Genomic DNA, 25047 nt, shown 5'->3' on the forward strand with positions numbered 1-25047 from the left:
TGTCACGATATATTGAGTTGGATGGGAGGTTGTGAAAGTTCCAGCTTCAAACGACTGCAGACACCCCACCCCCTTTCCCAACCTTATCGCAAGCATCCAAGATGTTGCTGGTGTTGTGTTTCTCTGTCTATAAAGATTGGATTTCAACCAGGGCTAAAAATGAGGGACAACAATAACAATTCATACCACGAGTCTTGCTAGCTGCTGACTCAGAGTTTTTCTTGGGTATAAAGCGACATAAGGAATTAATGATTTCCCTGAACTTTTTGTTCTAAACAAAAATAGGGACATGGGACAGTACTACGTCATGTGACGTCACGCTAGCTTTTGCTAGTGCGAAAATAAACTTACCAGGAGGAGGGGCTTAAATAGCTTTTATTCTACTGTAATGGCGCTCTCAGATTTTCCCTGATTTCCATGTTCAAGTTGTTCAATCCTGACAATGACTGCAGGGATTGTTCCCATAGTCGTTTAGTACCCTTGATTTGGGCAGCATCTTTCATGAATAATCGGTTTTTCATTGGAAAGTACTGTAAGTTAGGTCCAAACTAAAACACTCAACTAGTATATTTATCCCTGAAGTTTTTGAGGTATAAATATAATGGCATTATATTTTCTCTTTTCGGTAACGGTATGCAAAACATTTCTTAGATTTTTTGAATTTTGTAATACTTGGAAATGGGAAAACCTTTCCTCATTCGGTACATGTAAATTTGGTTAACATTGGGAAACCGATAAGTAATAGATGAAATAAACATTATATTCCAAAAAGTATAGTAAGACCCAAGTAAAGTGCATGGGTTCTTTGGTTTGGGCGATTTTGAGTCTATAATGTAAAACATTTTCGACTCAAAATTGATATCCCATAGAAGTTAGAACAAATTGTATTTCGGTCGTACCACCCTTTTTGAAACACTCTGTATATGTAAATTTGGTAAACAAACATAAAACAAAAAAATAAAACAAGATTGTGCATGATTATAAAATTACGTTTTCAAATGCAGCTGCCACTATAATACACTATACTAGCATGCAGGGTCCAATACTTTCTCTTATCGAGAGTTTATTTAGATAAAAGCCCCAAGGCAATCAATAAATTCAAATCAGTGAATTCCATCGAAAAGGGGGTCATAAACATTCACTGCAATCACAATAAACAGCGGTCGAACTCCGCAATTTCGAATCTTTAAAATATGGGTTAAAAGCGAAGCTCTACAAGCAATTCAGTTAAAAACACACAGGGTGTTTCTGATAAGTATGCATGCATAAATTAAAGGGGATGTTCTTTGGGAAATCAATTTTGAGTCGATTTAAATGTAACTTCTATCTATGACATTTTGTTTACCACAAGGGACACCGTTTCAAATCGAGTTATGATTTGATTAGTGTTTAAGGGACGGTCCCTGAATTAAATTAGAAATCAAAGTCTTTAATCAGTTTCTTAATTAATTTTCGGGGTCACCCGTAAAATTCTCTGTACAATCTTAACTCGATTTGAAACAGTGTCCCTTGTGGTAAACAAAATGTCATAGATAGAAGTTACCTACATTTTCGACTCAAAATTGATTTTCCAAAGAACATCCCCTTACCTTAATTTATTCATGCAGACTTATCAGAAACACCCTGTATAGTTTAAACTAATGCACAGTTGCCTGAAGAAAAAATTAACTGACAATAAGTTTATCTTAGCCAAAAAACCAGGACATCAATCAAAGCTACCCTACATAGTGTTTTTGCGGCTTGAAAACCACCAAAATTCACTTGAAAAAAATCTGGTTTTCTTGGCGATGTTTTTTTAAAATTAGTTGAATTGAAATAAGTCGAAACTTTCTTGTAAACGTAAATAGTTTTTTAGGACTACATTTAAGAATTTTTCGTGTTTACTAAAGTGAAACGGTTTTTTTGCATGAAGTCATAGACTTTTGAACATGAACAATGAAGTTTTTTTCTATGAAATTTATATAGCAACATAAGTTCACGAAATTTGTTTAAGTCTCTATCTAGCGACAACGCTTACGATTAAAATATACGTCATAGTACTCGTGTTTTAACACAACTGGTATTTTGTGTTCATCATACCCTTTCCATGATTCTACGCGGTAATGCAGATAAAAATCTTTAGAGCTCGATACCGCTAAATTCAGAATTGGACTATTTTTTAAAAGTTATATTTTCCAAGACTTACAGTGATAAACTTATGACAGCAAAAACTTAAAATGAGTATTTCGATTACGAAATTGAAAAAAAAACTTCGGTTTTTTTTAAGCTTGATTAACCACGGTAATTGATATGCCATTAAAAATTCATTAGGCCTTTTTTAATACAAGCCTATTTTTACCTAATAAACGTTTTTAAATCTATTTTTAATTAATTTAGCATGACTAATTTCAGAATTTAATTTGGGAATTAAATATATATACGAATGAGTAGTTTAAGGTCAGAGAAAGAGGCATTAATTAACATATAATTAAATGCCGGGAACAGCTTTCTGCAGTGCTAATTGTAATTTTAAATTAAACGTACGTGTATTACAATAATTCACATGATTTTCAGATCTAAATGCTCCGCTTCAATTTGAATATTTAAATAACAATAGGGATCAAATATACCAAACACGTGACTTTGAATTAAAGTCAGAGTTTTAAAAATAGGCTTAACTTTAACCCTAATATCTACAAGTATATAATATTTACCCTGTGAGTCACTCTACCATTGGCCAAAGGTGATACGGGGGTCGAATTAGGCCTAGGTGCGGTGACCGGTGGTCTATGTCCAGGTGACGAATTATTCCCTGGACTTGACAAGAACGACGACACAATTAAACACTTCATATCCGATATTTATGCGTTGAAAATCACCATTAACACTGAAGCCGTTAATTTAAAACTAAGCCTAATTTACGTAGCAGACCACTAGTAGATAGTTACCGGCGTTCAAACATAAACAAGGGGCGGAAGCCACTGCACTGTCACGAGCTTTAGGCTTAAGGCCAAACTAAAAGCGTCAGGGGGTCCGGACATAAGCCGAAATCTCACGGGAGAGACCCTGCACAGACCAGACTGGAAGGTGGTGGTTGTTATTCAACCGTAGACTATTTTAGTTTTGAATCCACTCTGTTGAGTCTGCATGCAACCAACCGACTGGTAACAAATACGCGCCGATCTAAAAAGTGGCGGGCAGCAGCGGGGAGGCAAGACATCGTGAAAATCAAGACTCCGAAACCAAAAGAGACGTAGTAAAAGGAGGAGGGATTGGAGGGGGTAAGAATTACTAGAAAATTTTTAACGCTAAAGGAATGCAGAACAAGCATAATCAGGGTTATTTGTCGTATGGTTGAGAAATATTAGTGCTCGTTATCCAATGCTCTAGGGAGAAGTAAAGAATGAGTTTTGTCTCAAAGGACCTTGGCAGTACTACGTCATGCAAATACCAAGAGGGGGTCGTAAAAGGGACTGAAAGAGCTTCTACTCTACTACCAGAATGGCGGCAGGGGGCGTAGCTACGCTAGAACTGCCAAGTCCCAATAGAGAGCTTTCAGTTGGAGGAAGAGCTGAGTCTCGTGACATAATTTACGCTGCCATATTGGTGGGTTTAAAGCAGGAATTAAGCTGAGACCACCCAACCAATATGGCTACCAGAACAGCGGTGAGACTTGCGAGGGTTTGACGTACTACTTAATATCCCATCTGAAAGCTCTCTATACTCCAAGAAGGTAACTGCACCGGGATCCATTGGGAGGTTGGGAACTACACTCGCGGTGAATGTCACCAAAAACGAGGGTCATCTATAGCCTTTGGTGACAGTAATTCCGAATAAAATAAACCAATGACAATCCCTAATCGAGGTCCCTAGAGTCTCAGTGCACCTATTATGGGTTAAGTAGGGTTGTCACAAGGTTACTCTAGAAAAATGCACTATTGTCAAGGGTTGTCAAGGGTACGATGTTTAAAGATTACGTTCAATCCCTTTAGTACAGCCAAAGATACAGCTAGTACTCCAATTAGGCTGAGTGATTGGCCCCTCGGCACCATATGTAATAGCTTCGATGCATAATTGATGTTTCAATAAAGTTATGACGTCATTCATCAATGACTTGCCAAACTAGACCCAAGATCTAGAAACTGGCTCGCACTACGATTAGACGTAAGGCAAATTTGAAAATGACCCAAGAACTTTCAATACTAAAACTTTCTACCTTGATCTCCAACCATCTCAATTAAGAACCATGTAGACGGGAATTATTTAAAGTAGAGAGGGCAAACTCTAACTACACCGAGCAGAGAGGAGAGTTGATAGAATAGGGGGTACCCCGATCGCCCGAGGCCTTTCAAAAGAAGACCCGGCCGGCATCGACGAAGGGGAAAACTTATAAACCCTGCCAAAAGTAAGAAGAGGGGGAGTTGAAAGAAATTACAATTGAATAGCCAACTATTCTACCCTCCGTATAATCCTCTATAAACCTTAACTTAAGCCTTGGCCACGAAAAGTTATATACGTAATAATAATCTTTCGGAATAGAAAAAAAGCCCCAAGCTTTTCAAGAGGGTGGTGGAATTATGTCCAATTGTTGTTTAGTCAGTAACGTCGATGGTGCAATGGCACTTTTCCAACTTTGATTGCGCTAAAGACGATGGAGAATTAGTAAGGGGTGTCATGGCACCATTTCAAAAGAAAGTCGGCAAGTGGAGGGGTTTTCTTTATATACAATTTTTTATGCTAAATAAGCAAAACTATATATATACATGTATGTATGAAGAACAAATCCGAAATGTTAGGCGTAAAATATTTGACAGGAAGTGCTTTGGGATTGAAAATTGGGTAAAAGCTTTCTGATTATTCAGATGGTAATGAGGGGTTGGATATTTGCCAACAAATCCCTCCAAGTCTAAACACTTTTGTTGGAATATTACCAGGGAAATTCTTATAAAATTCGATAAAAGGTGTGTCAATTCAAGAAGCTTACAATTCCTTAAAATAGGGACTACGTCATGCAACGTCAGGCTACCTTCCACTAGTGCTAAGAAGCATACCAGGAGGGGAGGGGCTTATATAGCTTTCATTCTGTTAATAAAACATACCATAATGGCGCTGGGGGCGGAGTTAAGCCCGAATTGTCAAGTCCCTATAGCTCAGAAAGCGCTGGGAAAAAATGGGCAAATACCGTACCCCTCTGTTTGTGTAGGGTCTGCTAAGGTTAAATTTATCTACTCATAAATTTATTTTTGTCTTTTTAGAACTTTTTCCAATCGGGTGGTTTATGATTTTGGGTTTTCAAATCTTATATTGTAGTATATTTATTTATCTTATTGACAAAGGACGGTATAAGTTATTTATTTAAAAAAATTTAAAACTTTGATTTTATAGACAAAAATTTGCATAATGTATAACTATAAAATACAGAGGATTAAGGTCAAATAAATAAATAAATAAATAAATATTTACGTAAGTTTAGTTAAATCCGTGTAAAAGCCACAAACAAATAAGTAAACAAAAGAAGAAACATTTGCTTACATCCCTTTTAATCTTACTTAAAGTTGAATGAATGAATTCTTGCTAATTTAATTATCATGTGACTAAAAATACTTATAAGTAAACAAAAGAAAACAGTTTGTTTACATTCCTTTTAATCTTACTAATGAATTCTTTCTAATTTAATTATCACGTGACTAAAAATGCTTATTTAATTTACTATTAATTTTAAGCCAAGGTTGCTAAAAATGAAAGTCCAGGACCTGTACGTTTTTCATCGATATGAGTATCTAATAAAAAGCTATTACGTTTAAAGAAAATAATTTTTCGCACGTGCAATTATCAAGATGGCCTAAGGCCAACCGAGTGTATGTTACCACTAATTATATATCTAGTAAATCTCCAAGATATCCATATGAAAAATCATCATCGTCAAATTAGCTATCGGGGTTTCGTAATTTTATCTTTTTAAAAAAGAAAAAAAAAAAGAAAACTTGACGTCAAAGATTGATGACAGGTATTTGGCTCAAAGTAAAAAAATCCTCCCATCAAAATGTCCACGCATATCGTTTTAGACTCAAGAGAGTCCAGGAAAAACAGGGTAAAATCTTTAACGACAAATTTCAATATCTGTATAGCCATAAGTTTACTTTCCATAAGTTTGGCATTGAAGTACAAGAAATTAATTATTGGTCTTAGAAAAGAAATATTGTTGTTTAGAATGGAACAGATTGAAAACCTTGTTGAAGTCTGTTCGATTCAGTGTCCAAATCTGAGATGCTCTGACAAATTACTGGCAATACTGAAGCGCATGCGGTTAAAGTTAAGAAACGGTCTTGTCGGTACGTTCATTTCCCTGTTCAGACATGCGAGCAGACGACACAAAACGAGTCCCGACTCCCGTATATATTCATTTTTGAGCCAAGACCAAGACTTTTGAATACTAAAATAGCCGAACCTAAATAACCTATCAAATACCGCCAAAAACCGCGGCGAAGAATCCTAAATATTTTCATTAATATCGTCCGCTTATGTGTATCTCTCCGCCCCTGTTTCAATTCACGATAAAAACATTATGAAACCTTATAATATCAAAAGTATGCCCGAAATACCGCCAAAAACCCTGCCAAGAATCCTAAATATTTTCATAAATATCGTCTGCTAATACGTATCTCCCCGCCCCTGTTTCAATTCACGATAAAAACTTATTACGGATCATTTTTATATCAACCTATGGTATGTCCGAAACTAGGATATTATCCCTAATAGTGACTCTCTCACATATTCAATGTAAATAACAATTTTAAAACGTAATAAAAATACGAAAACACCTTAAGGGAGAGAGGAAGGAAACCTTAAAAGTTAAGTCGAGCGGGCAGCAAAAATTACACGCTTAAAAACTTTATTATCCATTAATTCGATAGGACAGCTAGACTGGCAGTCTCCATCCCCGTTGAAAAGTAATATTCTAGACTCGTTTCATATTTTTTAAAAGCAAGCCGGCTTCAATATTTGTCACGATGCTGCATGCGCTAAGCCTCGGTCTACCTTAAGACGCATTACGTAACCCGAACGCGTTTTTTACCACGCTCTAAAAGGATGAAGCCGATAATGACGATTTTATAATATACATCAGCGTGAAATTCGCGCCATTTTTAATATCCGAAGTTAATGATGTTAGGTAATTAGATGTAGGAGTGAAGCAGAGTTTTCATTATAACATAAGTTCATACGATATGTTTACCATAAGTTTGTTAATCTCTGGTAACTTAGAAACTGGAGCTTGTCATAAAGTGAGGTAGGTAGGTCATAGATTCGAGGTAAAGCGACGGAGGCCTGGTGAGGCGCTGCTGTCAAATTTGGGCTTAGTAATGCAGACTAAATAGGACCTAGATGGAAGTCCTGATGCAAAATTAACCATCCGAGTGTGGGACTTCAATTCTCGCTTGTCGCTCTGCTAGAACTAGCTCGAGCTGTAAATCTCTGGCATTACAAAGTATATAGTGTCATACTTATGGAAGGAACATATCTTATAAACTTTTGATATAAAATATTTAGAAAATAAAACCTTTGTAAGATTTATTTTAGTTTCACACTTCAATTTATGTACTTTTGGTGGGTAATAAATTTCAAAATTTGCAAAGGTCGTCAAGCTAGTTTTAACCCTGATTTGATTACATTAACAGAGAGCCGTGATCTTGCCATCCTTTCAAGAATAAATTAACTTTAAATAGTCTTTTGTATTTAGCGTCGATAAAAAAACAGAAAAAGAGAAAAATATTAATTTCGTGCCTTGAATTACCAATTAACTTTGTATTTAATTCTCTTCTCAAGTTTAAGGAAGTCAAATACGAAAAATACGGATAGACAAAATAAAAAAAAGATTAAAAATTAATGATATTCTTGTTTCGAATATTTCCTAACGCGGTAGTCGAATGCCAATGTACGAGTATTTGTTAAAAGATATAAGACTCGAGGGTAATTTAATATTTAATAAGATATTTAAAATAAAGGAATATTTAACAGCTCTAAGTGTTCTTAGATACACGAGTTTTAATTACCCTCTGTTAATTACCGATTTATAGCGTATTGCAATGTAATTTTACCATCGTAATTTGAACTGAATTTTACCGGTAAATTATTATTATTTTTTTTTTTTTAAATATTTTTGATGTTTAGAATTTTCTAAGTACAAAAATAATTGTAGTTAAATTACTATAATTACCGATATAAAAACGGGAATTAATTTTTTTGTTGTCAAAATTAGAATCGGTTATTTTTATATGGTAATTTTATATCTTTAATTACCCTACTATCCATTAAAATTCTTCGACCCTAATTACTTTGAATAAAATATTAATTGAAATTTTCATTATCAGAAATTTTCATTATCAGAAGTTTTTCTTTTAAGCTGTCTCTGGCGTATCAACGTATTTTAATAATAGTAAGCCACGTGTTAGAATTGAAACCACGTGGTATTCATCAACTAATTAAATCTACGTTTAGTTGAAACATATTCCGGAAATGATTATGAAAATTCAATATAGTTTCCAGTTCAAAAAACCTCGAATTATTTTAAGCACTTAAGAAGCCCTTTAATCTACAAAAAATGAATGTTTATAATATACGGTGCCATAAATATTGTAACTGTGGCAATATTATAAACTGCAGAGTGTGATAAAACTTTAATTTATAACTGCAATCGTTATGCATAGTGTTTCTGATTAGTCTGCATCCATAAATTAAGGGGGATGTTCTTTGGGAAATCAATTTTGAGTCTTCTATCCATTCCATTTTGTTTACCACAAGGGACGCTGTTTCAAATCGACTTATGATTTGATTGGGTGTTTTAGGGATGACCCCTTAATAATTAAACTAGAAATCAATGTCGTCTTAATCAGTTTCTTAATAAAATTTAAGGGGGTCATCCGTAAAATACTCTGACCAATCATAACTCGATTTGAAACAGTGTCCCTTGTGGCAAACAAAATGGAGATAGAAGTTACATTTAAATCAACTCAAGATTGATTTCAAAAAGAATATCCCCCTTAATTTATGCCTATCTGACTTATCAGAAACACCCTGTATACATATACATATATCTTTTAAATAATAATGAAGGAATTAAATTTTGCGTATCAAATTTAAGAAAATAAATTCCTTTCAAAATTAATCGTTATAAACGTCTTGCTTAGAAATGACTCGATCAGCAATTAGGAGGCCTTTTCTGGTTTAATTTCCCATGTTAAATATTTCCGTTCGGTAGTAAATTTCTAAACTGGCCCCTCCCTTTCTCCCTCCCTAGCAGCTAGGCCACCTGGTGCTTTCTTTTAATGAAATTCGTTGTATAATTAAGCGCTTTCAACTAAAGTTGTTGCCGGAACTTAGCTTGACACGATCCTATTCATCCAATCTAACTAGAAACAATGGAAGGCGGGAGAATTGGGAGAAAAAAAAAAAGCGGGAAACATATATACAACACGGAGGTCCTCGTGAGCGCGTGCGTGTGTTCTATTTTTACCTTCCCTGTAATCTATACTCAATCAAGTTCAAGAGCGCTTTATAACAAAGCGTAAGCTGTGGCGAATGAATATCTAATGTTAAATTTTTACTTATGAAAGTAGTGGGTTTCGATTTATTGCAATTGAAGAATAGACAGGTTAAGTTATTTCCAGTAAAATTCACTGAAATAGATTTTCCTTTTCAAGAGAGGGGAGGTGCAGTATCGTCTTTGGTACATCCATCCACAGACGCTATATATGGCTTCATCGTAACCAGTCCACCAAAGTCCTTTAGTTCTAAGCCATATCTAACGTCTTTGTTGTAAATATACCGTACAAAAACAACACTCTATTTTAAAAGACTATAGAGTGATACTGAGAGGGGAGTTGTTACGTGGACGTGACGTCAATATTGGTAGTCTAAATATGGATGGTCGACAAAACCGAGGGTGTGACGTCACGAAAAAGCTCGTAGTAGCAGACTATCGTGAAAAGATTCTAAGTGGCCGAGAGGGTAGACGCTTTGGATCTCTGTTTACACCTGAGTTCGAGAGGGTAGACGCTTTGGATCTCTGTGTACCTGAGTTCGAGAGGGTAGACGCTTTGGATCTCTGTGTACACCTGAGTTCGAAAGAGTTCAGCTTTGACAGTGCAATGAGTTCAAAGCCTTCGGAACTCACAATTCAGCTTTGACAGTACATTGAGTTCAAGATATATTGTACACTTGAGTTCTCGAGTGTCTAACCCCTCGAAGTGTCTAGGCCTAAATGTTTCTTAACCTGTCTATAAAGTCCAGCAGTGTCTCGCGCTGAAACAGCGTGTGCACGCGCGAGCGAGTAAGCCGAGGATGACTGTTTTATCTCTTAATCGGAAAACGTGCCCACAGATTTGGAGTTTGGCGCGCAATTTTCGCGCCTTTTGTCTCGAGGTGAATTCGCGAATTTTCCCGCCTTCATCCCAACCGTCACGCGCTATCGTTAAATTAATTGTTAAAGAAAACTAAAACCTAAATACCTTTCCACACATTACCACTAAGCCTAACGCCTTCTTACACGCCTGCATCCTAATGCCAGTTGTAACAAAAGAGGTTTTTTTTCTAAAATCATCTTTCTATTTTTTTCTTTTCTTTTTGCCCAAAACATTTTAGCGAAAATTTTCTTCCATGGCCTCTTGTCTATTATTATTATTATAAAAATACAAAGATAATGATTTTTTAATATCTATTTTTCTAACCAAGGCTTAAAAGCGGCTGCTTTTTCTGGTATTTATAGATTATCCCTAATTATCTTTTGCGGATTGACCTACCCTAAAAAAAATTATTTTTTCCTGTACTTGCAATTAATTATTAAATATTAAAGTTAGATCGTGCGGTTTGAAAAATTCATGAATTTCATGTTTGAACTCTTGACCTAAGCGGTTTTGTTTAGCAATTTGCTACATTTTAATAGCTTCCTTGTGGTTTAAATAGATGGTAAAATGAGTTGTTTTTCATTTTCCAATGCAAGGGTGCAGGGAAATTATAAAAATTATGTAAAATCATCAGAATAATTTTTGTAAATTTTGTTAATGATATTATAATTGATATAAAGCTATTTAAAAATGATTGTTAGGCCATTTTGAAGGCAATGTTATAGGATACCACTCCATCCCACTCTTCTTCAAGAAATAATAAAGAAAACTCACTAATTTAAATACCTTTACCTTTCAAATTAAAAAAACACACAACACTTCACCATTCCTTAACCTTGAACTCAAAACCAGACGCAAAAACCAAGATGTTAACGAGGTAGTTTTAAATTCTCAATTAACTCTTTAAACCCAAATATTAATTAAAAAAGAAAGAAACCATCCCACGCACGAACTAGTAATCCTCATTAATAGTTAATTAAAATATTAAATATTCGATGCGTATTAACGCCAAATTGGGCGCGACTAAAAGCCCCTTAACGCTCATCGAAAAATATGAAGACGTTCTCTCTCTAAGACTTAATTACACGGTGACTAATTTTTATGTAAAGTTCTCGAGCCAAGCGTTAATTGTCTAATAAATTTTTACCCTTCCCCTTTTCAAGTCATTAAGCCTTTTTAATGGCTTTCCTCAAAAAGGACTCTCTCTAAGATATTTTGGCATTATAATTTTCGACACTCGCTTGGGAAAAAAAATACCCCCCTATTAATTAGCGCCTAGAAAATTAAAATGGGCTTTGTTTTAAAATAGTAAGTACTTTCCGAGTCCCGAGTATTGTATTGTTAATTGCTTCGCAATCATTAAATACCCGACATTGTTATTACCTTGTGTTAAAAATTATTTAGTAATTAAGGTATATCATAAGTGTATTTTGAAGTTGTAAGTTTATAAATCCCAGCATGCTTTTAAAGGTTGTGGGAATAATTGAGTGCAGCCATCTATTGGTGGAAATATTTTTACTAGCTTAGTCACGCGTAAATGGTAGTTCTTGTTGATATAACCAGGTGGCATCTAAAGCATAATCTATGCCCAATCAAAAACAAGGGGTACTGTGGGTAAATTTTACGGCCCTCTGGTGTTAGCCCTATAAAGTTTTGTACTCCATTATAAACATCCCTTCTCCAAGGATAAATTTGGTCGTATACAATAAACAATTAGTTAAAATCGCAATATATATGAGTGTTTATGGTTGAAAGTCGGTTGAAAGAACTCCTACACACATTCTTATGAAGCTTTATCGACTTTTGCTATTCGATATTGGTTATAAAAGAAATGCACACCGGGTGTCGCTACTGAACAATGTAGTAAAGGGATCAATAGTGATTTACAGTGTTTTAGCAACTTGGATGCGACACCAAAATTTCCTGCCTTAGACTGGTTTATCATTATGAATATGGTCGCGTACAAGTTGCTCAAGGAGTAGAGTAGGTATCGATCATTTTAGGGGAGTTAGCGCCATCTAGGTTGCTTTGAAATGGCGGGAATTTAAAACTGTTGAGAACCACGTGGCCGTTTTGAGGTTCAGTTTTGAAAGTATGTTTGTATGCCTAGTTAAAAATAATTCTATTTGAAATATTAATTCTTATAAAAATCTGTAAGCAAACTTCTGTCGATATTAAGAAAGTATTAAGTAGTATATCAGTAAGATATTGGTTTTGAAAAATGAAGCAAGGTTCAATATATTTATCGACGCCATTTTTAAATTAATTTATGTAAGTATAACTCTATTTCACGAGCGTAATTTAAGATATGATACGTCAATTAATATCAAATTTATATTTAATTAATATTGGCTCTCACCTCTAGATCCATAGCGAGCCTCGTATTGGATGCGGCTGACATGTGTTCGCTGGCGACCGAATGATGACGCCTTGGCTGTGACCTTCTCATCGATGATTGGCTGTTGCGACCCGATTGGCTACCATCTGGTCCCGATAGTTCGGCATCCACCCATTCGCCGCTTTGTTTGAGAGAAGCTTGATGAGCTAATAAATAAAAATAAACACAATCAATTAAATGGAACGTAATCAAACAAAAGACAAAACAAATAACAAATACACAATACTCTGACGCGAGTTAGAATTTTAAACAGAATAGCTAATACTGTTAATTAACAAGAATCTTAACTTCAAAAGTACACTCTGTGTTTAAGCCTAATTAGGCTTAAGAACATTTCCCGCCAGATGCCGCGCGCAAATTAGAATAAAACCACGTGCTTCCATCTTCGCCTGAAAAATCAATGAAGATGTAGCTATAGGATTATAAGAGGGGATCGCTGAGTGCCGGGAAAGATGGTTGCCATGGTTACAAAAATCATACTCCACTCGGAGTATGCACCATTGTAAAAAACACGTTAAGCCTAATGCATTAAAAAAGTTATGCGTTAGTGTAGCTTCCTAAAGGTTGCAAACTTGAAATGGCGGGAAACTTTAGTATAAAAAAGGGTTAAAAAGAGCGGGTAATCTTCCGTTATCGGTTCCGTACCTCGCGACTCGCATTACCTCCCCAACAATAAAGTAAAAATCTTAACTTGTAACTGGATTTCTGCGAAGGAAGCGAACCAAGGCCTAAGGCCTACTTATCCACAAACCCGGAATAACTTTACAGTAACCTCTATGGGGATCTTGGGTGATGTGTGGAACGCGTTAGGCCTCGGTTAAGCCTTATCAACTCGTGCCAAGACGGCTTAAGTTCAGGTTCCGGGGGGGGCATAGGAGGGGGGTTAAAGGGGTCGAATTATACTGTTAAATCCCTATTTGATTACGAATTTAGGAGGCTAAGGTAATTGCTCGGATTATGGTTTATAACTGGGTTCCCCCATGGACACCCAACCCAAAACTTACTCGGGTTTCAACCATAGCTGCTTTGATCAAAATGGGTAAGAGACGGGATTGCGCCTTGATTGGATTAAAACAGGATATCATTGGGGGGTTCAGATTGGGGCTCCGAGGAAAGAGCCTCCATAATCAACCTTGAATGATCTGCTATTGGAAATAAATTCGATAAGGGTTAGATTAAACGTTATCTATAGCGCGTCTTTACTGATGGGTAATTGGACAGATAATCCCTTTGACATTCCAGATCAGTTCATTATCCCTTTTTTTAGTAGAAAATTTTAGAACACAGAAAATATATGCTAAGGAGTAAAATATGTACGGATGCAATGGTATTTATTACCCCATAACGGCAGCATATATTTGATATCTGTATCAGAGAACCAGCAAATAAATTCTAAATTTTTGGATCACAAAATTTGATCGGAAATTCTCCATTTCATAGAACATTTTCGACTCAAAATCGATTTCCCAAAGAACATCCTCCTTAATTTATGGCAGACTTATCAAAAACACCCTGTATAGCTAACCTGTAATGAAATATTTCCTATATTATCCTACATGACCTAAATTTTAGATCTATGTTATCCTATATAGCCTAATTTTTAGCCCTATATTATGACAACTTTTAACTCTATCTTATCCTATATTATGAAAGCTTTAAATCCTATATTATAGAAACTTTTAGTTCGATATTATCCTACATAATCTATTCTTTGTCCTAAAGAATTATATAAAAGTGAAAAAAAAAATTCCAATTAAAATATTAGAAATTTAAATTTTTGTCTATGTCATACACGCTTTTCAATATTCGGTAAAAGGTTTAATCCAGATGTAGAGCTGGTTAATAGCTATTGAGTAAATTATTCAAGTTAATACAACCTTTCGACTCATTAGATTTTAACGACTTTCCATAGATTACGATGGCAATTTTTTTTCTCTCCAGTCGATGGATAAGTTAGTGGAAGAGTACTTAGTTTCAACGTCAAGTGTTATTAGTTCAAGTCATTTGTTAAGATAGTCAAAAGGGGTAGAATGGAGTTAAGTACTTCAATGTTTGCGAGCGATAAATTTGGTAACGGGTGAAATATCTCTTACAGAAAAGCCCAGCTAACCCATCACCGTACTCTCGACGTAATGAATTTATTTAATATCTTTGTGAAAATGATTTAATAAATCAAGATCGATTAATTTCACTGTAAAATGCATTTGGATTTAAAAAAATAATTGGAAATGATCAGCCCTGTCTTATATTCAAGATGAATTAAAGTAAATTCATGTTCTACATCGTATCCTTCTTGCAAATTAGATTTTGGCCTGGTAATAAAAAGATTCTACTTTGAACAGAAAAACCAGCAAAAGTCTGGTCGACTCAGCTATACTAAAAAAAAGAGGGGGGTAGGAAAAATTATAGCCTTTAATAAATTGTTTTTCCACGGGTACCTGGTTTTATTAGCTTAGCAAAAGAAAGAAAGAAAAAAAAGCAGAATCCACTTAATAATCCTAAGCCATTACACCTCTCTTCTCGTCTGTGTAACTAGTATAACAGATTTAATTTGCTGTTTTTCGGGATGTTTTTGTTCGCTACAGATAACCCTTTAATGCGTAAGTCTGGGTCTGCCGTAGGGGCATGGTACATGCGAGACAAAATGTAAAATATTGCAACGCCATCTGTTAGAAGTTTATCATACAACTCGCAATACAATAAAATCATGACCTACTGCGAGTTCGGTTACGGGTAGAGGTATAAATCAGAGCGGGTGATGTCTTACGTTTCTGACAAGTTCGCCACCAGGGGACGCCCCTCTACGCCAAATAAACCTAGACGAAACGCACTTCCACCCTTTTATGACGGATGCATGCTAGAAATAGGCCGTGTCCACTAAAGGGGCTAGAGAAATTTCCTCCCCCGCTTCTTAACTTTAACTGCGCATGCGCTTCAGAGTTGCCAATAATTTGTTATTAGAGAACCTCGGAACTGAATCGAACAGAATACTACAAGCTTTTCAGTCTGTTGTAGATAGCGGTTGAACTGCACACACAAATGACTGGCAACACTTACCTGCACACTATGGATACTTATTTCTAGCCATACTTATTACGAATATGATGAGGTTATAACCAGACACAATGTCAATATTCTAGTCAAAATACACCAACGTCTGTCCTATCTCGATAACAATCACGAACGTTACATAAACCTCAACAGCCCTCACCAAAACAAGAAAGACTTTCACCCTTTGTTGAACCTTAAGCCTTTGTAACGTACAAAATTCAAATACAACAAAGCAACTTACGCCTCGGTAACGTTGAAGGGTCATTCAACGCGGCGACTAACTCGTCTGTGAATTTACTAACTAACCTCGCTAGAGCGGCTTCTCTTTCCATATCTATTATATTGTTATTTACTAAGTAAACAAAAATGTACTTCAACAACTCTATCTAGCAGATATCACATCACCTTCATTAAAAATATAAACCGCTAAATAAGAAAAACATTTTCAGTTAATAGGAGAGGCTTAGCTTTTCTTGGAATCTTGTCTTTCTTGGCCTCTGATTTGGTGAGCGCGTACCACACGTGCCAGAGTATTACATCATAGGTGGGGGTGCTATATATATGAGAAGCTACCAAACCGTAGTAGGGTTTCTACTAAGAGGTATAAAGACTTTGGAAGGCTTCAGTACTCTAAACCTATTTTTAGCCTAGAACCCCCAACAACAGATTTATTTGTTGGTAAATGAGATAAAACATATTTGGATTATACAATCAAGGCCAATTAAATCAAGGACTAGCTAAAGGGACTAGAATGAATTAATTTTTCAACTTAAAAGACGGGAAAACAAAAATCAGCCTAAAGATTGAAAGTTTTGAAATTTCAAATGCATTTTGTTTTTTCATGAAACACAGCCCACTTTTAATGGCTTGTCAATTTTTGAGAAAAATTCTCGTCCTTTTGGTAAATAGACAGTCCATGTACTAATTGCAAGAAAACCCATAAAATTGATTTTGTTAGCTTAACTACCTCTAAACTTTTGCTAAAAACGAGGTGCTGGGTCGATAATACTTTGCAATATTTAATCTGATATATTAATAAAATAAAAAGTATATTCTGTCAACTATAGGGGTTAGCGACAAAACGTTAGTAGGAAAACTACCAGACGTTTAAAAGAAATAAACAAGATGAGGGTGGTGAGGCCTTTGCATTTGAGTTGAAATTATTAATTAGAATAAAGGCGGGAAGTTGAAAAACGCGGTTGATATAATTCAAACATTCCAAGCTTCACGGCCTTTAACTTATTAACAAACACGGTGCGAACATAGTTTCATTGAAGGAGGAACTCTCTAAAAATAACTGTACAACGTCTAAAAGGATCATCCGGAATTTACAATGCACTTAAGCCTAATCTCTGAAAATCGCCAAGATGTTTTAAACAAGGTTATAGTTTAATAGCGTTGCATTCTGGATTTGAACTGAAACTAAGACTGTATCACTGGATAACAGTGAGGAAGAGTCGGTTTCTTATGTCCCCATAATTCGCGATCATTTGCGCTTTAAGAAATTCCGAATTCCAGACACGGAGAAAAACAGTCAAGAGAGAGACAAAGGCTTAGCAACAAAATGTGTTTTCTACCCTACTAACGAAAGATCGTATCGTAAAATAACTGAGATAATAAAAAGCAGACGACTTCTGGATGGCAACATTGTTTATGACCTCTATTTTACCTTAAATACACTCTCTCGCGAAGGTTAGGGTTTATAAACTTCTTTTAAACCGTTAAGCCTAACACAAATTAAATAGGATTCCAGTAAGTTACGAGAAAGATTTAATACTATAGTTTTTACTTCGTTCTGGTGAATGGCATTGTATGCCGCCATTATGAGGGAAGGTTTTTTTTTAAAAGACCTTGCCAACACCTACAGAGTAACTTTTGGAATCATGCAATGTGAAATTGGTAAGTTAAGAAGTGTTAGTCTTAAATGATCACGTGGGATTTTTTTTGATTATTTGGGGTCAAAGTTCAATGTTTTAAAACGATTAAAACAAATGGTTCATCAATAAGTATTTATAAACAAGAATCCATTTAAGACCCTTTGAACGTTCAAAGATTGCATATGGGTTCTTGGTAATTTAATAAGAAATTTCCTACCTTCATTCTATGGTTTTGGGTTAAACCAAGCCGCTAAACAACTACCTATAAGTTAAATGATTAGTGTATTCTAGATATAATTAAGTATATTTATTATTTTTTTTCTTAATAGCACAGTCGAGGGGCTTGTCACTTCTTCAATCAGACTAATCCAATTTTACCCTAAATATTCTGAATGTACAAACCCTTTTAATTAGTTAACTGAATAAACTAAAATTTTAAATTTAAACCTGAGACTGGCTTGCCTGCCCCTCGGCGGAAGTTCGCCTTGGTATAATATTTTCTCTTTGGTGTAACGTCGCTTTACAACCCCTTTGAGACGCTAAACACAGAGATAGAGTTACTCTATGTTTTATTTTTGCAATCTAATTCTGAAGAATAATACCACTTAGAACACACCAGGGTGTAATTTTTGCGTGCTCTGGGGTACACTAGAGCACGAATAAATGTTTTGCTAGAACTAATTTAAAGATACTGACTGATAATAGAAAGTTTAAGTAATTGACTCAAAAGCCTTAGTTATAGAGCGAAAATGTAGTTCCATTTTTAAACCATAGTTTAGACTTGCAAATAAATTGGGGAAATTTCCGATATATTTGGACTAGTTAAATCTAATTTTAATACTGAAAAAAAAGTTATATTTTCGACTCAAAATTGATTTCCCCATAGAAATATACTTCGGCCCCATAATTACCCCTTTTTTTCTCTAATCATTAAAATTATCTATTCATACATAAATTTTAAATTAATATAGAAACACCTTTCATTAAATTATTCTATAAAATGAATTTTTTTTGGAATATTTTCTTTTAGCAAAATTTACATTGCCTTAAGGCTTAAGTAAGGCTTTCGAAGGAATTCAAGACATTTTCTATATCAAGATTTTCTATAGGTATTTTTTTACTTACCAAATTTATATATATATATTTTTTTTTTTAGAGAGAGAAGTCACATTTGGAATTGGAGAAAATGGAGAACTGAAATGGCTAAGACCTTTCTTTCGAGCAGAATTTCATTCCATCACTCATTCAATTCTTTGCATGATAGAAAAGGTCACTTTAATGGACTTTCTCACTATTTTCTTCAAGATATCGCGCTTTTCTCAATAGACTATTTCGATACGAGTCTCGAGCAAAATTTAGTTCAGCTTCCAGCAGCCAAAACGGTTCAAAGTGTTAAAGTAAGACACGAGTTTGCTGGCGAAATAAACAGAAAAGGTCTATCGAAATTCTCCGTAGGTGGCGCTCGAGGGCTATCCTCTAAGAATCCTATCCCAACGTCACCTTTAAGTGCAGCGCCAATTTATTTTTTTTTCTTAAAAGAGGTTTTCTGCCAGTTATTCCATGTCATTACTAGAAGGGTGCAGGTAGAACTCTCTTAATAGGTGTTATTACATCAGTTAGATATTACCCATATGGTAGGATAGCATTTATTGAACTTACAGGGTGAAATCAAATAAATTTTATCCGTTATTTCTGAGTTAATTAGTATGATACGTGGAAGTCGGTGTGAAAATTCCTTACGCGTTGGCTTTGATTCTATTAACAGGGTCTGAGTGAATATGGCGTTACGCAAATCTTACAACCCATTATTAATTAACTAGTAGACAAGTTTGTAATGACTAAAGCAACGGTACCCAATATATTAAATAAAATTTTTCGTTAAGCCTTTGATTTTGAATTTAAAAAAGATTTTACGTCGTGTCACGTGATTAGTGAATATAGTCGAAAGGTCAGAGGTGACGAATAACAAACCGAATTCCAAATAAACTCAATTAATTTCAAATTAGACCTTTTAATGAAAACTAGTTTTAGTCTTTTGCCTTAAACAATTAGAATAATTAGTTTATCGAAATTTAATCCTTTTACGTTAAGCCTTGGTATATTCGAAATATAATGATGCTACTTATTTGTAATTTTCGAATTTTAAGTAGGTAGCCGACTCGAATGAGTATTTAATTCGACCACAGGTTTACTGCAGGTTGAAGTATCAACCCTTAGCCTAAAAGGCATTCACTCCTTAGGCCTTGGCTCTTTGAGAAAATGTAAATTTAATTATTCTTGACTTGTCCCACTCCCTTCTTAACAACTCGACTCGGTATGTTGTTTGTCCACCAATCTAAGCCGAATTAAAACTGTTCTTGAGGTGAAGAACACGGTTAATAAATAACTCTGGCTTGTTATATATTCAACTTTGTTAATTGGACGAGTAAGCAACGAGGCCTGAGTTTTGAAAGAAAGGATTTTGTGGGAGCGCAGAGTAATATACAAACTACGAGCTGGAGTTTTCTAATTAGATTTTAAAAGTCGCCTTACTCCTTCTGCCTTAGCCTTACTCATCTCTGTTTTACTGCCTTTGGGGTTTAGCCTCTAAGTTAAGGGGATTTTCGGTGGCTTTTGTTTTGGGTCTAGACTATATGGAAAGTTAAATATCATACTTGTGTTTAAACGATGAAATGGAATTACCTGTATTGTTAATATTAAATAAATAAATAAATAAATAGTTATTTACTGAAGCTATTCCATTGGGATTTTTACAGTAACTGTACTGTTTGATATTATTTATTCGTTTACTTCATACATTACTTCATACATTTCAAAAAGATTCATGATGACATGTTTAAAACACTGTTATCCCCTAGCGACGCCTATCGGTGACATGGGAAGTAAAAATTTCTTTTCAAGTTTTATTTTTGCTAATTCAAAATGCAAGAATTAAATACCCCAGGGCCATCCAACACTTAGAAATAAAAATTTTAAGTCGAGAAAGTTTTGCCTTGTTAAAAAAACCCTGAGAATAAAAAGCAATTACACAGCTACTGAGCTGCGCAATTTTCATCTTGAAATGACACCACGTGCAAAGTTGGGCTACGTTTTATGTCCCTTAACAAAGGCTTAGAAATAAAAGGGAATCAGGTTCGCAGGTGGTGAAATTTCAAGCTGATTCTGATCGGGTGGAAAGTTGGTGTTAAGAAAAACAGAATATACAGAGAAGCAAAGGCTTAGTGAGGCTCCTTTTTCTCTCGCAAACAATAATTAGGCCGGGGACGCCTCTGAGTTCTACACCATTTATCACCAGCTCTTTGGCCTCAAACCCTTAACAAGGCTAGTTGAGTTATGGACTTTCAGCCATTAGGGGGCCAACTTTCCGGGGCTATGGGTCCCCAGAATATATCCCCCCCAATGTCTGTGTCTATGTCGTAACCTTGTAAGAAGATCTAGCAAGAAAATACTTTTTACTTTGGAGCTATAGTAACCAAGATACACGATTTTACTCCCACGCTCGGTTAAGCCTAAATGTTAGGAGCTACTTGAAGTAATGGAGGTGTTCTCTAGGATACAGACAGTACCGTTAAGACAATTACAAGCCTACGTCTCTACCTTTAGTTTCATTGCCTCTACTTTGAATTAACAGTGGAATGGTAGAAGAACTAGTGCAAGGCTTACCATTTGGAAGCATTTCCACTCATTTTAGGTGAACCTTCAGAATATATATTGTAAAGTGTTTTGGAGCATTTGTAATATAAATACAATGATTGCAAGGTTAAGCCTTTGTCATTAGGCTTAGAGCTGAAAGATGTTAATTCAAGTCACATATTTAAACTAACTAAAGATCACCTTTGCAAATTTGCTATACAGCTAAGCTAACCATTACTGTCCTTGCAATGAGAGGAACCCATAAATTAATTTAGAAGTTATTAAAACGAAATTTAAATCTCTCAAATTGACTTTCGTTTTCATCAGCATTCCCCCGAATCTCAGTGCACATCCACCCTAGCTCTAAATGCCAGAGAAAACTAAAAAAGGTATAGAGGAAATCAAGCAGATCTTAATACCTTTTGGTCTACCAAGGCCTAAAAGCTACCAAAAAACTAACAACGATCGTGCTCTAATCTAGGCGCGATGAAAAGAGACAAGGGTAATTAATTCCTAGGACTGTTCACGAGCTCGAGCCAGCTCGGGCTCGTGACGAGCGAGCCGAGTTCGAGCCGAGCCGAGCCGCCACTTTTGCGGCTCGATTAATTAACGAGCGAGCTTTTTTATGGTCGAGCCGAGCCGAGCCAATAGGCATCGAGCCGAGCCGACTCGCGAGCCGGCTCGCGAGCTTAGTCACTGATATAGTGCTTTCCTTTTAGTCTTTATTCTCTCCACCATTAGCGTTCCGTTGTATTTTTACAGGAAATAAAGCGTGGGAAAAATCTCTCGTCTCTAACCTTGAGCATATTTTAAAGAGCGGGTTTTACTGAACCACTACATTCCTAAACATGGGATGGCATTTATAGTCATTCTCAAGTTTGGCGTTGGTAGTAGCAATTTTTTTAAAACATGTATATGTTAATCGAGCCAGCTCGGCTCGGCTCGATCATTTTCGAGCCGAGCCGAGCTCGAGCCGAGCCAAGACCCAGCTCGGCTTGACTCGAGCCGAGCCGCCGTTTTTTTGACTCGAGCCGAGCCGAGCTTTTAAAAAGCTCGCTCAGCTCGGCTCGTGAACAGTCCTATTAATAATTCCCCTAACACTTTTGGTTGGCTCGAAGCTATCCGCAACAAAAAGGAGAACAACGTCTAGAGGTTAAGAAACACGCTCTATACACTATAGCTTTGAAAGATTGGGGCCGACCATTGTCCTGGATGGTTGCTGGCTGCTCTGATACAAGAAAAAGGAGACGTTACGTTAGGCCTTGGCATGTATTAGGTTTAACGTTAGGCCTAGAAATCTATATTGATCTTCGTGTTTGGTACATACCCTATAAGGTCGTCTCCCATTAGTGGCGAGTAAACAAAAAGGCGATTTGCTAAAAGTAAAAGTTTTTCTAATATCGCGTCTGCTTTTGCAGAAGTCTAGACGTATAGTTTTCTTTGTGTATCTATAGACAATTTCAATAGATCGGTTATGTAAGATAATCTCCACCTTTCCCAGCACTAAATTACAACAATAATCAAAGGTTGTTATACACTTCCTCCGAAACCGTCCATACACCTTCGACCAGTATCAGCCCTGAATAGGTGAAGCTAAGGAGAGGTGCGAGTAAGGCTATAAAAGGTTAAGAATGCAGTGTATTCAGGTTTGTTGGGTGGAGATCTATGTGATTATTAGATGAGAAAGGAGAGACTGATGAAAAAGAGAATGGGAAACAATACTCGACACCCATTATTAGTCAACGATGACCCTCTTTTGTTTAAAGGGTTTTTCTATTTATGTGCACAGCTCTGGTCCTGTATTGAGAGCCACGGTAATCAGAACGATAGGACTTGGTGTGAAATGAGAGATAGAGTAACTGATGTAACTTAAGTTTAAGGCTTACGAAGTAATTTAGGTTAGTGGCATCACTGGCATGTTCAAATAGCCCCATTTCAAAAGCCTGGTTGTATGAGGTTTAAGAGAAAAAAATTGTTTTTACTTCATGCGGTTTGCTAAGCGATATGAAAGTAATTATAAAGCATATTTTTTTAAATAAAAATTAAAATATAATTAACTGGCGAATTCAGGATGGAATGGTTTTAGATACGGGTGCAAAAAACCTTTTAAATATTTGCAAAAACAAATATATATAAAAAGATACATTATATTATACTGTTAATATATTCATAATTGAAAAGCAAGTCTGCGAGATAACGCACTGCATATTTTATTTTTTACTTTGTCCATAGGTGTGACTAACTTTTAATCTCAGAGTGCAGAAGGCCTTGGTTTTTATAACTACCATTGTTTCTGAAGTATAAAAAGGCCCGGAACTTTCATATCCATACCAAATTGAATTTGTATTTTCAATAATATCAACGTTGTTTCTATATTATTACTGAAAAAAATATGGGAGGTAAAATATACTTCGTGGTAGTAGCTACCTGCATCGCCGCTCTGACAATGAGAGTAACCTACGCTAAAAATAGTAAGTTTAATTATGTTTTAATTAGATTTAAATAGCTTTAATTTTATTTTTAATTTTAAAAATATATTTTTAAATATTGAGGGTAAGACGGCATTTAGGGGCAAAGCTTATAATGTATTTTCCATACAACGCCTGTAGAAGTGTTTAACCCGCGGTGCGTTAGTGTAAGAGGCAAAGCAAACTTATAGGAGCAGGTACTTAAAAGTATATATTGTAAAAGTGTCAAAATGTAATGTTATATTCCGTAAGACATAATTATTCCACTACCATGAAACATAAGTTACAATAACTGGAATGCATATATCCAATAGGAATTATTGTGTACAGTCATTTTCTCAAGGTATTTAGGAGGATTTTGTAGTTAGAGCCAGAGTAATCATTATGTATTGCAAATTTTACCAAAGCGAATAATCTATTCCACTGCACCTCGCGCTCGCACCTGACCTCGCGTTGCTACCAACCAATGAAATCACATTTAGAAAGACGCCACCGGCCCACAAAACCCGCGTAGAACTTAACATGGAAGACATGAAGGAACAATCATTCCACTTAGCTCTATGTATTCCTGCCTTGATGAATTTAGTTAAGATCTAAAAGCACTTATTTTTTATGATTAACAGTGCCGCTAGCAAGAACCGTTCGACAAGCTACGCCAGCTACCGATGCTGCTAACTGCACTGGACCACAAGAACCGCCGTGTGTCGTTTGCGTCGCTTTGAACACCTATGCAGGCAGCGTTGTAACGCTACCAAAATCGTGTTCTTGTTGCGCCAATAGCCCGGCACAGCGCTTTGTCTCAACCGTACAGGAAGATGTAACAAACGTAGAAAGAAATATAGCCAATGGAATTGAAGGATTAGTTGATAGAATAAGAGCTGGTTCAATGTAAATCTCCACGGGGACAACTTGTTTACAGATTAAAAAACCCTTTCCCATTTTGTAAACAAAAAAACAAACAAGGAATAAATAAAAATAGCAATGCAAATTAATTTGACTACAAAATTATTTTGAATTATACCTAAACCATCCATTACTAATCACTGTTTACGCGTTTCACCAATACTTCGTACACTGATTATGTTCTATCTCCATTTTGCTTGCCATAAGAGACACTGTTTCAAATCAAGTTAAGATTGTACATAGTATTTTACGGATGACCCCTTAAATTTAATTTAAGACAATGATTTCTAATTTATTTAATTAAGGGGTCATCCCTAAAACATAATTTCAAATCATAA

General features: G+C 35.6%; 2 protein-coding genes across 2 annotated transcripts in view; one reads left to right on the forward strand and one right to left on the reverse strand.

Annotated features, from left to right (window-relative positions):
• The window catches only part of LOC149709972 (coiled-coil domain-containing protein AGAP005037), a 353484-nt gene that overhangs the window by 80396 nt on the left and 248041 nt on the right, over positions 1-25047 (reverse strand). The window contains exon 6 of the mRNA XM_089858532.1: positions 12739-12923. Coding sequence (XP_089714658.1) covers positions 12739-12923 — 185 coding nt within the window. The remainder of the gene's footprint in view (positions 1-12738; positions 12924-25047) is intronic.
• On the forward strand, positions 23705-24736 carry LOC149709973 (uncharacterized). The gene is made up of 2 exons (XM_089858603.1): positions 23705-23809; positions 24430-24736. The coding sequence occupies exons 1-2, from the start codon at positions 23731-23733 to the stop codon at positions 24696-24698; spliced, it is 348 nt and encodes a 115-aa protein (XP_089714729.1). The 5' UTR covers positions 23705-23730; the 3' UTR covers positions 24699-24736.

This window comes from Phalangium opilio, unplaced genomic scaffold (genome assembly GCF_054372755.1).
Source record: "Phalangium opilio isolate 3A_F unplaced genomic scaffold, DU_Popi_V2 ptg000011l_1, whole genome shotgun sequence".
NCBI lineage: Eukaryota > Metazoa > Arthropoda > Arachnida > Opiliones > Phalangiidae > Phalangium > Phalangium opilio.